The sequence below is a fragment of the Streptopelia decaocto genome (genome assembly GCF_964273445.1).
Source record: "Streptopelia decaocto genome assembly, chromosome: 1".
Taxonomy (NCBI): domain Eukaryota; kingdom Metazoa; phylum Chordata; class Aves; order Columbiformes; family Columbidae; genus Streptopelia; species Streptopelia decaocto.
In genome coordinates this window covers 188,690,056-188,705,976 of record NC_138663.1, presented here as the reverse complement: position 1 = coordinate 188,705,976, position 15,921 = coordinate 188,690,056, and the positions used below count along the sequence as shown (strand labels likewise).

Sequence of the window (15,921 nt, the reverse complement as noted above, 5' to 3'; positions counted from 1 at the left end):
GTGTGAGCATGGTCCTGGGCAGCCTGCTTTAGAGGTGGCCCTGCTTGAGCAGGGGAAGTTAGACCAGATGATCGCCAGAGGTCCCTTCCAACCTCAACCCCTCTGTGCTTTAACAGCAGATTGATTCAACCTGTGCCTTCATAATGGAAGATAGCAGCAAGGTTAAACCAAATTGTGTGGGCCACTCCTCTTCCTGTCATCCCAAAAGGATGATTAACTACAGTCCCCAAGATACACAGAACGAGTAAACCAAGCTGATAGGCAGCAATGACTTGGTAGCTGTTGATACCTAAATGATATAAAAGATGTGTCTAAAGTACAGCTTGTCTTTGAGAATCACAAGAAATTATAAGATGGTGTAATAAGACAGTGAGGATGTGACAGATGAATCTCCTGTCCTCTGTATCAGACACAGGTCTTGAACAGATGCATTCAGCATACTCGTTGTGGTATTTGTGAGTGGATACAAGGGTGAGTGGGTAGAATCAGCTTGATTAGCAGGTTGGGTAGGGTCACCTCTGCCCTCCCTAAGTCTGGTATTGAATTTTGTTGTATTACATTCCTTTAGCTACTAGTTTGAAGTGTTCTAAATACTGTGGTCTACTAGAGGTAGGTGATTTTTGCCACTTTTGAAGCACAATATTTTAACTGATCCTGTGGATGGTAGTTATCCATAATGCAATAAGTCACATTCTTTTTTTTAAAATCCACATCTTTGCCTACATGAAATTTGATTACCATCATTCCTTAAGTTTCTTTACAAGCTCCTTTGCATATAACTAATTTAATCTTGTAAAGCCAGCCTGCACAGATTGTCTTGTCTTACATATCAGTGTAGTGAATAAACAATGTTATGACCAAATAAGCTTGGAGAGTATTGGCTGTAACCTGGAATGCCTTCACTGTGATTTGTGGCTTAATATTGCCAGAAATAATATTATCTGAAAGCCTGAGGAGGGTATATGTATAGGTTTAATTTTCTATGTTTTATAGAGAAAGGAAGTTAATGGTGGATGGGATTTTTTTTAATCCATAGATTGCTTTGCTCTAAAAATTAACCTGCAAAATTAGGATGTGTAAAGATTGGTTTTTGCTCTGTAACATAACAACACTGAGGTCCAGAAGAAAATTGTCTGCAGATGGTACTGTCATATTGAAATGTTACTATTTATTAACTATTTATGTAACAAAATAGTGCGCTTGGGTTTCTGAACATTTTGATGCCTTAGAGGCCCTAAAAGAGTTTAAAAATGTTGTGCACAAATGAGTCTAAAGAATTATTTTATATTGAGGCCCTAAAAGAGTTAAAAAATGTTGTGCACAAATGAGTCTAAAGAATTATTTTATATTCTTTCAAGGCAATCATCTTTCTGCATAAATATTATTATGCTTGCCCACTTTATTTGCTTTTTAATCCTTCCAGTGAACACTGCTGAATCCTTCCAGTAAAGGAAGGTGAAAATGGGGTCTGTTGTGGTTGAAAGTGTAAGCGAGAGCTTCCATAGTGTAGTGCTTATCATGTTTGCCTAACAGGCAAAAGGTACCAGGTAGAAATGCAGTTTTATTGAACCACTGGAACAGGCTCCCCAGGGCGGTGTCACAGCCCCAAGCCCGACAGTGTTCAAGAAGAGACTGGACAACACCCTCAGACACATGGTGTGAACTGCGGGGTTGTCATGTGCAAGGAGAGGAGTTGGACTGGATGATCCTTGTGGGTCCCTTCCGACTCAGGACATTCTATGGTTCTGTGAAAGTATATATCAAAGGCTGAGTAAGTAGGTATCAGGTAGCAGCTCCTATGAAGGAGGTTAAAATGGTAGGAAAAAATCTCCACCCTTACCTTCTCCATATACTGGGTAGTGTCAGCTTGACTTCAGCTGTTTCTTCAACAGATCCCTGAACAGCCACCTCTCAGCATCAGGTGGCACACAGGGATTGTGGGAGCAAATGAGTTTTCAGCATTTGTGCTACCTGAAGAAATCACTAGTCAAATACGAGATGTATTCAGTTTAGTTTTATGGAGAGTAGCTGATCAAAGCGAAGGGGAGAAATGTGCACAGTTAGTGGAGAATGCACTCAGCGCCTCACACACAGGTACATGAACACTTGCGTCAGTCCCTCAGGCAGTCAGGGTTCCTGGCAGGGGTGGCATCCCGTATCTTTGACTCATGGTTGCTGATGCGGGTCCTGGCCATCCCTGCAGAGATGGGGTTCTTGGAGCAGGCAGCACCTCATAGCTGTGACTCACTGTGTGTGGCAAGACAAGCATCCCCAGTAGCTCTGGGGCTGCCAGGCTGAATGTCCTCTGGGGCAGCCACACTTGTGCACTCCTGCTGGGCTCAGCCCCCCGGTTTGGGCTGGAGGTGTCTCCTGGTACATACAGACTTCTCTGCTGCTGTGTGCTGGATGCACACTGGTCCAGCCTCACTCATTCCTCCTCATCGACTGTGGGGAACTGAATGATTTAGCTCAGTCTATATAGCAATATCTGCTTGGAGTTAGAAAGATGGCGACTGAGAATCAAGATAGCCTTGAGTTTGGACCTTTTGCTTGAATATTTTCTATTTTGTCCTGAATTTTGCGTAACTTAGTTATTTACCTTGTGTGAGCTGTGCTAATGCCTTGAAGGAATTTTTCATTGTTGCTGATTGCTGCCTCTTTAAAAGAGGGGAAAAATAAAATATGGCAGGGAGTATGGAGAAAGAGAGTCTTTTGTGAAAAAACAGTTGCCCTAACATTGAATCTGTTTTAGTGATGAATTTGTAAATTGTCAGGAAAAAGAAAAGCCTGAGTTACTGTCATGATGCAAAGAACTTCTCACTTTAAAGATTTAATATAACCATTAAGGTGATTCAAAGTTCTGATTAATGATTTGTACTGTAGGCCTGAAAAATCAGTTTATATATTTTTAAAAAACTATATGTATGCACATTCTTTTTTCCCTTCATTACAGTCCTTATTCTGCAAAAAACTGAGGGTAGACTTGTTTTATATCTATTCTAAACAGAAAGATTAAAACAACTGACAGTAACTTAAAGAAGTATTTAAGTCAGTAAATTATTTTCATATATAGCAGAGTCAGCAGTAAGTTCTTAAACACTGTTATTAAAACCTCTGATGATAATGCTGCAACTTAATTTTTTGCTTTACAAATGCATACTTGGGACTTCCTTCATTTATTTGTTTTGGAGATCAAGGTATTTAAAATGTATTTCCATTTTATGTTCCTTAGTGTAAAAGAGGCTAGACGGATGGAAATTCTAAGTGGATATGTATGTAGTTCCTCAGTGCAATGCTTTTGAGTGTCTTGTCTGGTCAGTCACCAGCTTGGGCAGTCAAACACTGGAGCAGGTTGCCCAGAGAGGTTGTGAAGCATATTCAGAACATGACAGAGTCCTGGGCAAGCTGCTCTGGGCTTGGGCTAGACAAACTCATTTTCACCGGGCGCCACATCAGACAATCTCAAGAGGCCCCTTCCAACCTGAACCCTTCTATGATTTTGGGATTGAGTGCTCTTTGAACAGGTGGAATCCAGGGCATATGCTGGAGTTTGAAAATACGGTGTGTATTTGAAATCAGAGAACTGCCTTTAGTTTCGTTTCTTACCAAGTTCAGTTTTTGTCCAGATCATTGTGAACAATACGCTTCCCTTGTTTTTGTTTTCAGGTTTGCTTTATTCAGCATGAATGCAGTCATCATCTTCACTAAAAGGATGCTGTAGATGAACAAAACTGTTTCCTATATTCCTTTACAGGAGTGGTTTTTAGGAAAAGCATTATATGATGAAGAATCTACAATAATTCACCATTATGCCTTTGCTGAAAATCCTACAGTCTTTAAATTTCCAGATTTTGCTGCTGGTTGGGCACTTAGCATTCCACTTGTTAACAAGTAAGAACTGAATTTTTAATCACTTCTTGTTTATTGGTAGTAATTGAGAATGCTTAATTTATACAGTTTTTCTAGATGCTAGTCAATATTATTTTAATGAGTTATGATTTCATATGGATTAATACTTTCCATTAAATATTAAGGTGTTCCTGCAGCACAGCTGAAGGTCTTATTGCAGAGCATGTAGAATAAGATACGCAAAGTTGAATTTTAATTTTGAGCTGTGTTTGAATTGAAGCCGCTGGTTGCAGCCTAACTGTGGCAGACAGCTTGGGATGAACTCAGCTGTTCTCTGGTGGGTTTGACTTAGAGCCCACACTGAGCTCTCCCTGCTGCCACCTGTGGTACCAGCATCCATCCCAATACCTGGATGTCTGCTTTAGTTTGAGGATCTGAGGTGCGTAGCAAGACATTCAACCAGGCACAGTGATGTACAGCAAGCTCCGGCTGTGCCTGCAGAGCCTTGTGCTACCACTATAAACGTAGCCAGAAAATACTTATTTGATAAAATTACCTTTCTTCTTTATTCTACGCATTCCAAGCATAGTTATTATGAATAAACACATAAGAATTCATTAGTAGACAAGGGTACAGAAATAGATTTGCTGTGCATGTGATTTATTTTGCTTCACTCTTCCTATCTAAAAGTTAATGTCACGTCAGCTAGTTAATGGTTGACCCGTACTAGTTGTTCAACTAGTTCAATGCAATCTCTTGTCATGTTAAAAATGTAATCTCCCTCAGCAGTTCTATTCCTGGATCTTAGAGTGACTGCATTGCCCTTCAGAAGTGTTTCTCACACTATAGAGACAACCTAGATGTTTATTTCAGATTAGATGCTCAGTTTTTAAATGATATCTGAAAAGTTCATAGATTTCAGAAGTTGGATGTATCTTGCTGTAGCAAGGATTGATGTTCTCGTAAACTGAAGGTGCCTAAATACTCTGCTTTAGAATGCACAACAAGCGAATATTGTCTGAAGTTTGAGATGCTGATCAATATTGAGCTTCAAACACACTGTTGCTTTTATTCTGTTGAAAATGTTACACCGGACTCTTCATGTACCCCGGATGGTAATTTCTTCCTGGTCAGGAAGAATCTATCAAAATATGTGTGCTGAAAACTAATATTATCACACTATGCTCAGGTATTTAAAAAAAATTAAAAGATATGAAAAAGAACTATAAGTTGGTTCTTGGGGCAATAAATACAATACTGTGATTTTTTTTTTTTTTCCCTTGCAAGATGGTCAATAATAGCAGCCACACTGCTGCATACACTAGTGATTGATTTTTTTTTAGTATGATTTTTTTAGTAAATTTCTTCATCTTTAATTGAATAGGCTTGCAAAGAAGTTGAAAAGTGAACCACTCAAGTCAGACTTTACAATAGATTTAAAGCATGAGGTAAGCAGTGTTGTGATGAAAGAAGAAATAGTCTCAAATCTATATGTTTGAATGGTGATAAATGATAATGAAAATATTTTTTCTTAGATGTTGCTAAAAAGTTTGACTGCAATGACATGTTTAATTTCTTTCCCTTCCTTTAGAATATTGCAATACCTTAAAACTATATTTCAAGCATAGAAGAATTCATGAATAAAATTGCATTCATATATGAAGACATAGGTGATTGTTTACAGTACAGTATCTGCTAAGGCTTGCCTTATAAAATAAGAGAGAGACGTCGAAGTCATGAAGCATAAGCTGATGTGAACAGTGTCTCAGATATGAGCCGGCCTCGCTCACTTTCTAAATCAGACTCTAGGAGCTAAATGTGATGTAGTTTGGATTAAATACTCTGAGGAGCCGAACTGTTGTGTGAACAATCAACTCTGCAACTTGCAGCATGGAAGTCTGGAATTTTTCATTTTTTGCCTTTGTTTTGCAGCAGTTTTAACAGGTACCCACTAGGTCTTTCAGAGGGTAAGTGAGTTGACCGAAAGGAACATGGGAAGAAAGGAGAGGAGGGATCTGAAAGAATATCAGTGCTGCTTTTTCTGAAGCTTTTTTGTTCTTTCTGTCTTCAAAATGCACAGCCAGGGTTTTGTACTGTCACCAAAGTGAACTTCTGAACCAGGGTGGAAGGGGAGGATGAATCTGGAGTAACTTGCTGATTTTGGCTTGACAGTGGGAATGATGTTGAATTCATTTATTTTTTTTTTTTTTAATCCTGAAAGTCAGCTATTTAAAAACAAACAAACAACACACAAACAAATGAAAAAAACCCAGAACAAAACAAAAAAACCCAACCACTTAAAAATGCTACTGCTGTTCCAGATCTTTATGATGGTTATAAACCTTCTCATTTCCAACATAAATCTACAGGGTATTTATAGAGTATAAATTGGTAGCATATTTAAATGAATTTGGTTTTGTGCCAACAACACTATTCTTTCACATAGTTTCCCCTCCTTGACTGATATATTTCTCAAAAGCAATTGGACCCCTCTCAGCTTTTGTTTTGCTATGTGAAATGAGCCAACAAGCTGTTTCTTTCCTCTTGTTAATTTTTCTAAATGCAAGACCTTGGGCTTCATGCTGTTAATCTTCTCTTTGTAAGTTACCTCAAAGTCATTCATGTATTTCCAATATTCCAGTCTACCTCAGCACTGACAAAGCTTCTAAACGTAGTGCCATTAAAAAAAATCATTAGCAGACATTTCTTTTATGTGCCACAGATTGCTTAATGAAAAACAATGGATCACTCAACTGCAAAATGACTCCCATCCACTTCTTATTCTGTTAGTAGTTCTTTGTGTATGTTTCATTTCAAATTTATTGCCACTGATAACCTATTTCAGCCCTGTAGTTATTCTTTCTGCACAGTCTCATGTCTCCCTAGAGACAGTTCTTTTCTCCCTCATTTATTTTATAAATCACCATCTTCTGCTTCTCAAATCGTTTTACCTTGATGTCCTTGTTTGAATCAAGATTGACAACAAAGCCTATAATCTGTGATCTTTAACGATTGTGTAATGTTTAAATTTATGAAGAATGATAAACGTTTGAAGAAATGTTCAATTTGACAGAGTCCTAATGACATGTGCATCTAGTTTTTTGTATTTTATTATGCTCTGTATCAGGTTTTTTTCACCCCACTACTTTCCAGGTCCCTATTTCTTATATCCTTACCATTTCTATCACTTTCCATCCGGAAGGCCTATCTTGCAAATACAGTCAGACTTTTTGTAACTGCACAATATATAGCATGTTCCCTGATGCTTATTGAAAACTGGAAGTGAATAGTGGGGTTTTTTTGTATATCTGACATTAGATTTGAACTTAAACTAAGACTATTTTTTGTCTTTTTATTGTAAATACATTTCTGTTGTTTTAGGAACAATCCGTCATCATGTTCTGTAACTCAAAAAGGCACTCTAACCTCACCTCTGAAATAGGACAGCTTCACACCATTCTAAGGCTTTCTATTGAAGCCTCATTACTCAGTGGGAGATATTAGCATAGTTTCATAAATAATTCATATTAAGTTACAATTGTTAAGTATTTTTTATGCTACAGGAGCATTGGCTCCTTATTGGTTCATATGATAGGCGTTAATTCTGAATATCACAGTATCACAGTATCACAGTATGTTTGGGATTGGAAGGGACCTCAAAAGATCATCTAGTCCAATCCCCCTGCCAGAGCAGGAACGCTGAGGTGAGATCACACAGGAACATGTCCAGGCGGGTTTTGAATGTCTCCAGAGAAGGAGACTCCACAACCTCCCTGGGCAGCCTGTTCCAGTGCTCTGTCACCCTTACTGAGAAGAAGTTTCTTCTCAAATTTAAGTGGAACCTCTTGTGTTCCAGCTTGATCCCATTACCCCTTGTCCTATCATTGTTTGCCACCGAGAAGAGCCTGGCTCCATCCCCATGGCACTCACCCTTTATATATTTATAAACATTAATAAGGTCCCCCCTTAGTCTCCTCTTCTCCAAACTAAAGAGACCCAGCTCCCTCAGCCTTTCTTCATAAGGGAGGTGCTCCACTCCCTTAATCATCTTGGTTGCCCTACGCTGGACCCTCTCCAGCAGTTCCCTGTCCTTCTTGAACTGAGGGGCCCAGAACTGGACACAATATTCCAGATGTGGTCTCACCAGGGCGGAGTAGAGGGGAAGGAGGACCTCTCTCGATCTACTAACCACCCCCCTTCTAATACACCCCAGGATGCCATTGGCCTTCCTGGCCACAAGGGCACAGTGCTGGCTCATGGTCATCCTGTTGTCCACCAGGACCCCCAGGTCCCTTTCCCCTACACTGCTCTCTAATATGTAATCTCCCAACCTATACTGGAACCTGGGGTTGTTCCTGCCCAGATGCAGGACTCTACACTTGCCCTTGTTAAATTTCATTAGGTTATTCCCCGCCCAACTCTCCAGCCTGTCCAGGTCCCGCTGGATGGCAGCACAGCCCTCCGGCGTGTCAGCCACTCCTCCCAGCTTGGTGTCATCAGCAAACTTGCTGATAGTATACTCAATTCCCTCGTCCAAATCGTTAATGAATATATTGAATAATATTGGCCCCAGCACTGACCCCTGAGGCACTCCACTAGATACTGGCCTCCAACTAGACTCCGCACCATTGACTACCACTCTCTGGCTTCTCTCCCTAAGCCAGTTTGCAACCCACCTCACTACTCTATTGTCTAGACCACTAGACAATAGCTGACTTCTGAACTAATACAATCTTAAGATGTACTGGAAGCTCTGTAGAAATCGCATCCCTTGCTGTTATGTCATCTTCCAGCTACAAGGCAGGGTGAAGAACAACTTACGTCCCATAATGTGAATGTGATGACAAGGCACAAAGATAACCTTGTGGATGTATGTATGTTTATTGGCTGTTCCTTACCACCAGCATGTCTGTGTTACGTGTCACTGCCACACTCCTCTACTCGAGGCACTATCAATATATTTCATAGAAACGCTGTCATTAGAGGGAAAAGAGTTAATTCAGTGCTGGTTTCTAACACTTGAGTGGACTGGAGTGGTTCTGCTGGGATGGAGCTACTCATGCATTTTCTTCCCTGTAGCGTGACCTTTCCCTTTAGTACCTTGTTGAACTCATCTGTGATACTAAGATCTGTGTTTTCAGAAGCATTACAAAAACAGCAAATAAACAGAGCACTTAAGAATGGTGAGGCTAAGAGAAATTAGAACTCGCAAACTACAAAACTCGTTGTATGGAAAGAATCTACAGCTGAGTTACAGTGGTTTAACAAGCCACTACCAGCTGAGCAGTAGTAGGTGACTATGTGCCCAGAGCTCCCAGTCATCTGCATCTGCTCAATTACAAGGAAAAATACAGTAATTTAAACTCTTTTCAGTGCAATCAAACTAAGTGTTTGTATTTTGCAGTTGAAGTGGTCTAAGAGTGCATGTGTTGTTATGACAGCCCAGTTACAATCAGCAATTTGCTGAAATGTCATCAGTTGATTGTGTTCTGGTATGTGACTGTACCGTATCAAAAATATTTCAGATCTGGAAACTTAAGTTTCAGAAATATGATTGTGTTCTCAATCCTGCCCCCAGTCATACCATGGCCTGTAACAAACTGGGACTTATATTTTATTCCCTCTGAGTTCCAGAAATGGCTGTGTGCAGGTAGTCGGGATTTCCTGAGGATGTTGAGACCTAAATGAGATGGGCAGGAAATTAATCATCTATAACTTAGAAGTCTGTAACTGATTTGGTGATTTGGGCTTGTCCAGACCATAGTTACTGCTCTTGGTTTGTGCGCAGTTCTTCCTGAATGCTGGGGAGGAGGAAATATTTTGTCCTCTTAATAACAGCTTAATGATTGCATTATTTTCTAAAAGAGGAGCTGAATTCTGGCTGTGGCAGGGTTTAAAGCTAACACTTCCTAAGTAGGCATAAAACAGTGAAAAGGAGACTCCTTTTCATTGCCTTTGCTGGGTGCTGGGTCTGGTCCCATATTGCAGTGAAGCACTTAACTTGTTTTCCATACAAGACTCAGTGGGAATTTGTGTAAATAACAAGGTACACAGGACCTAGAAGCTGGGCCTGGTTTTCCTCCCTTGGAGCAGTCCCGTTCCCCCTGTGCAGTGCAGCCCATCTCCCCTTCCCTACCCTGTGTCATTGGTTCCATGAATCTTAATTTTTGCACAGCAACTCAATTTCATGAGGTAGCACATGTGCCAGAATATCTGTGGTTTGTTGGTGTGGGCATGCTTTTGAAAACCAGAAGCTGTACCTTCTGAGTTGGGCAGAAGACAACCTAGAACCCAGATCTCCTACATCTTGAGCATAAGCTCAAACAGCTTGTGTCCAGAGATGCTTTCACATGTTCGGCCGGTCCTCAGGGGACACAAAGCATTCAGAATCGGGAGCGTATGGCAGTGCAGCTGGGAAGCTCTGGATCCACATTCTTACTGAGATCTTATTTTGTGCCTTTTAGATTTTTAAGAACTTTGTTTTGTCCTTACAAGTTTCTGAACAGTTTTATAGGAAATGAAGTGAATCTTTTAACTGGTCTGGGATAGGCACCTAGTGTAGAACTGTCCTGCCTGAACACTTAGCCTGGCAAAGTTATAAGCAGTGTAGAAGTATTGCAGTAGGAATGTTGGACAAGTGTAAGTGTTCTTGATGTGTCATGAAGTACAGATTGAAATATTATTATTTTTATTATTAATTGAATGTAAATACAAAAAGGTTTTTTCTTCAGACATCACTGATTTGCTTCTTCCTTTTTCTCTATAAATTTTGGCTGGCTTCTTGTTGTTGCATTTACAATGGACAAGCGTCTACTATAAGATAGCACAGCATATCTATTATATTATCCTTCATTGTATTTTACAGACTCTCAGGGTTTCATTACTGATTTTGAGCATTTTGAATTGTTGTAAGAGAATGGGGTCTATTTTGAAAAGCTGAAAATTGCCACATAGGATGAAACAGGCTATTCCAAATTATCAAAATCATTTATAAAGAGCAATACAATAAGGATTTTTGTTTACTTTAAAAGAAGGTGGAAATATTTACTCTACCACTTCTTATAAAAGCTAAAGATGGGTTGTTCTGACATGATTAAATATATTAAACTAATTGTATAGGTATACAGCTTCAATTTTCCTGCTAAGTTTGTCCTGTAATATGATTTCTTTGTATGCCCTGAGAGTCTTTATCCAGTTTCATTACTGATTTCTGTTTTGGTAGATTGCCCTGTATATTTGGGAGAAAGGGGAAGGACCACATCTAACTCCAGTGCCTGAGTTCTGCACAGATGATGTGAACTCAGATAAGGTTGATCATTGTGCAACAACATTCAGTAACTTTCTGCCACTTTGTGTAAGTATCATATTTTAAATGCCGCTTGCTTAGTAAATGTAAAACTCTTACTAAAAATACATAATAGTTAACTTCAAAAATCCCAAAACTTAAGGAAAAAAAAAAAAGTATAAGTTAAAAAAAAAGGTTGTTCTGGCATTTATCTGGTTTTGGATATACTTTCAGCCTTCTGTGGCACAGGATATTTCCTGGCAAACAAATATTTCATATGCTCTAATGAGTCTTTTTACTACAGTGTTTGAGCAGCTTGTGATCTATAAAGTATTTCTCCTTACATTTCTCTGAGATACTGTAGTATAGAGAATCTTTTTTCACAGATGGGAATTTAAAATTGTCGAGGCTAAAAATAAAATGTAATACAGTATTTCATGCATTAAATTCCAACCCATCTCTTCTACATCTAGGAGAATACATTTATGATATTATGGGTTAACTGTTGCTAGAGGCCAGGAGAGCAAAATTCTAGGTGCTGAAAAGGAAAACAAATAAAAATGTTAAATGATTTTATTAAAATTGAGAAAATTCAAAGATTTATACTGTGCAGCATTTAAGTTTCTTTATCCAAGTATTATACAGTTCAACATGTTCTCATAGTGATTAATTTCAAAAAAAATTTAAGAAACAGTATTTTTCAGATGAATCATTCTTAGTTCAAGTTCTACTACTCATTTTCCTTGCCTAACGGTATGTGTTTTAGTTCATGTTAGAGTACTAGATCAATGGAAAAAGTATTTAACTAGTGTTATTTTAGGAATTTTAAACCTCTAGTGACCTTTTTTTCCAAGAGGCAAAAACGTACTTTCTACTGTATTACTCATACATTATTCTACTTGATATACTACACAAGAAAAGGCATTTTCTGTTTTGTTGTATGCATGGACATACATGTACTGTAACATGTTACAGGCAAACCCTGCAATTTCATAATTTTTTTTGTTCTGTTCATATAGGGAGAGCCAGTGAAAAAGGAAGATGTCTTTGTTGCTGTAAAAACATGTCAGAAATTTCATGCAGACCGAAGTAAGTTGTTGGTTAATCAAGGTAGTATTAGATTCTATGCAATATAGTTTATGAAATTAATATTTAAAAACTGAGCTGATATATGCTGTCTCTGTAGCTGTTTGAGACTAAGTGTTTGCAAAATCCACTGGGAAACATGAAAGCTGTGAAGTGTTTAAGATGAAAAGTTGTGGTTGCTTGATGTTTCATCATTAGTGGCTGGTTGGCAAAAATCTTGAAATTGAATACCTAAATTAAAATTATGCATGAAGTTAGCTTATATTATTGCAAATTGGAGTTGTTGCAATATTAATTAATATAGCAGCTATTAATATCCTTTGGTTCAGTTCTATTCCTTGTACTAGCAGTGAGAATGGTGCAGCTGTCTGGTGGCTGATCTAGAAAGCTGATTAAGCTGAAAGCTCTCTCCCCGCCTCCATCCTTTTCTCCTGCCCTTCCCTCCAGTAGAATTTTGAACACCTTATGCTGCCATATTGCTGCTGTCTGTGGTCACCCTATGCACAGGTGGTATACAGTGCTTAGAATGGGAAATTTTGTCTCTTGTAGGAATCTGGTAATCTGTAGTACTTTATCCAGGCCATGGCCCCCATCAGGAGTCCGCCAAGTGTCTGACCCTATAGTGTGTTTCATCTGGAAACTGGAGTGTTAAACAAGTAATGACAGTCACCATGAAAATATGACCATGATACCCATGGTAAAATCAGCAACCAAAAAAAACTATCACAGCCCAACAAGTTATGTCCAGAGAATACTAAGTTCCTTCTCAGAGGCACAGAAAATAAAGGTGGAGACACTCAACTTCAGCTGGTACAGTGAGGCTCAGCTGAGGTAATCTGGTGTCTACAAAACTCGGAAGGAAAAGTTCCAAATCCGCTGATTCGACAGAAGACACTTTACCTACTTGATGCCAGCTACTGGTCCATCCTAGTTCTAGACATTTTGTTTATAAGGAAATTAGGGAATGGATTTATTTCCAGGAGTTTGCTTGAATTTTGTATGCCCGTGAATACTCCAGATACATAATATTGTCACCATTAGGCTTAATTTGTTCATAAACTTAATTTAAAGCCAATTTATTATTGGAAAAAAAAAAATGAAGTGATGGCTAGTAGCTGTACCAAAGTTGTCACACTTGTCAGGGGACAGGATGAAGATAAAAACTCTGTTCTTAACTAAGTCCCCTTTGCTGATGCATCCAAAACTGTAGGTTCTGTCACTTCTGAATTTAGACTATTTGCCAGTTACTTTTTTTTTTCTTTCACAATAAGATTTATGGATTTTTTTTTTCTTAATGCTACTGCACTCATTGAAGGCACATTTCTAGTATTTTAATGACCTAATCATTAGGCTATCTCTAAAGTAGCTTTTGACAAAACAAAATTGACTGTCCTGTAATTGGAGTTCACTGAAGAGTTCTCCTTTCTGGATCCATGTTAATTTTCTTACATCAAAATTAAAACAACAAAAAACCTACCAAACCCTGAAAGTCAGAAAAGAACATAAGGTATCAAAAAGATCATGTAAACATCCTTCAAGAAACACCTGTTGAAGACTGAGGAAAATTTTTGAACTTTCCTCACAGCTTCCAGTGTTATGCAATAGAGGATAGTCTTACTCAAGATTTTGAAAGATTAATGGATGCCAGCTTCAGAGAGCTCCTTTTACCTGGTAAGTCATTTTTTATTGTATGCCAAAGAACTACGTTACTTCAACATTAAGGCTTGGAATTCAGTGTGCAAAAGCAGTTACATTTTACTTCAGAATATACTTCAGATACAATTCTCCTTATACACACTGTATATGGGTACATAAGAAAAATTAAAGACTGTGAACATGCGTCAAGGTTCTAGAAGTAGCACAAATAAAGTATAATTAAGAGCTTAGAGCTGACCCTTTATAAGTATCTCTGTAGTGCAGTATTAAAACTTCCATGTGATCACAAGTATTAATACATATTGATAAATATATGCATGAACAGCTAGTCAGAAATTTCAAATATTTGTTCTTTGGAACATATGAGTCGTTAGAAATTACTAAGTATTGTGGGATTCAGTTCACAATAAATATCAGTCTGGATGGTGACACTTCAGTCAAAATAAGCAAGGACCAGAGAAAGACATTTTAGCTAATAGCCCCCTTTTTCAACCAATTAGCTGAGATGAGACTCAGGTCCTTGCTTCAGTGAACTTTTCTCCTTTATACAAAAAAGCAGAACTTCAGGACATGGTTGGCCCTCTTGGCTGCCAGGGCACACTGTGACAAACATCCTTTTTGTCTCCCAAAATTTGCTCCTCTGTGCTTCTTGGTCAGTGATGCATGGAAAGCACATTGTGCAGGCAGAGCTGAAAACTGCCGCCAGCCAGGAGCCCTTCCAAGCACAGCCAGGTACCCCTGGGGAAATGGAGCCCAGGGAAGAGCAGAACTGGCTCCCACTCCAAATTTGCAATGGGCAACAGAGCGTAAGAGCATCAGTGCACAAGTAGTGTCTTGGAGGTGCGAGAGCAGCAGACAAGAACCTCACCAAGATGGCGCAGAGGAGCTCTGACAGGGCCTGTGCTCAATGCTACAGAGGACAAGAAGCAACCCCTAGGGGCCTCTTTTGGGGCCCACCCTGGGAGTCTAGAAGGCTTCTTCCCCTCAGATGTGGGGCATGAGGGCCACCTTCGTGGAAGCAGCAGGCCCCTAGCCAAAATGGCCCAAAGGAGCCCTGGCAAGACTGGATAATCTTAAGGGTCTCTTCCAGCCAAAATCATTCTATGACATGTGCTACTAGCCTGTTCATGGTCAGGTCATCCTCTTGGAGAGAAGTTCTAAGTTGTTTTGTGGTTTTGACCATCTTTTTCCTTGCACTTCAGTAGCCTTCATCCTTGATGTCTTTCTTGAAAGCAATGGCAGCTCTCTCAGCCTTTGTCTTGCCCCTGCTAGTCATCATCTTCTCTAGGCCCTCCATGCCCCTAGTCAACTGCTTAGTCTTTGCCTTCATCCCAGAGGGGATGAATCTGAGGAATGAGACAGGTCCCTAGCAATACAGTTGAGTTCTCACCAGGGCTTTTGCACAATGCTTGCCTTTCCCTTCAGGCAGAGCTTCAGCTGGAATGGAGTGTGGGGGCCATAGAAACATACCATGGGATACAGCTTTTTTTCTGGTTCATGGATGCCGTGACATCCAGAACACGATGTGAATGAATGAACCTTTTCGAGAAGGCAGGAAGCCTACTTATTGTGAGCAATGTTTTTCTGCAATCTAAATTGAAAAGACCTGAGCATGAACTTCACTGTTTCATACATCAGATGGCATCAGGTGGAGCCTGAGAGATGCGTTAATGAGGCTTTCACCCATCAGTAGCCTGCTGGAGTCCAGCTCCACGCAGTCACAACCAGCAGATCCTGCTCTCCACCAGCTCATCTAAGTCCTGACCATTTATTTTTTTAAAATGGAAGAGATCATTGATTTTAATCTGATCATTCTCTTCCGAACACCCTACAAATGTTTGACTTTTTTTTGTGTTACCCATAATTTACTCACTTCTGGATATGATTTAAACATTTAGAGCATCATTCTTAGAATTTTGTATGGTCAGTGTTAAATGTTTATGTCAAATGGAAAACTAATGAGAAAAGGATTGCTCTTGTACAGAAGCAGTAAGCAGTCTTGGTTTGAAAAGACTCTCCATGGGATAAAAATTGCTTGTGTGATA

General features: G+C 39.3%; 1 protein-coding gene across 3 annotated transcripts in view; it reads left to right on the top strand.

Annotated features, from left to right (window-relative positions):
* Nucleotides 1-15,921, top strand: part of B3GLCT (beta 3-glucosyltransferase) — a 66,879-nt gene that overhangs the window by 36,294 nt on the left and 14,664 nt on the right. For all 3 annotated transcript variants that reach the window (XM_082043030.1, XM_082043029.1, XM_082043028.1), the window contains exons 7-10: nt 3,755-3,891; nt 5,234-5,297; nt 11,072-11,203; nt 12,154-12,223. In XM_082043030.1, the coding sequence (XP_081899156.1) occupies nt 3,755-3,891; nt 5,234-5,297; nt 11,072-11,203; nt 12,154-12,223 (403 nt within the window). The remainder of the gene's footprint in view (nt 1-3,754; nt 3,892-5,233; nt 5,298-11,071; nt 11,204-12,153; nt 12,224-15,921) is intronic.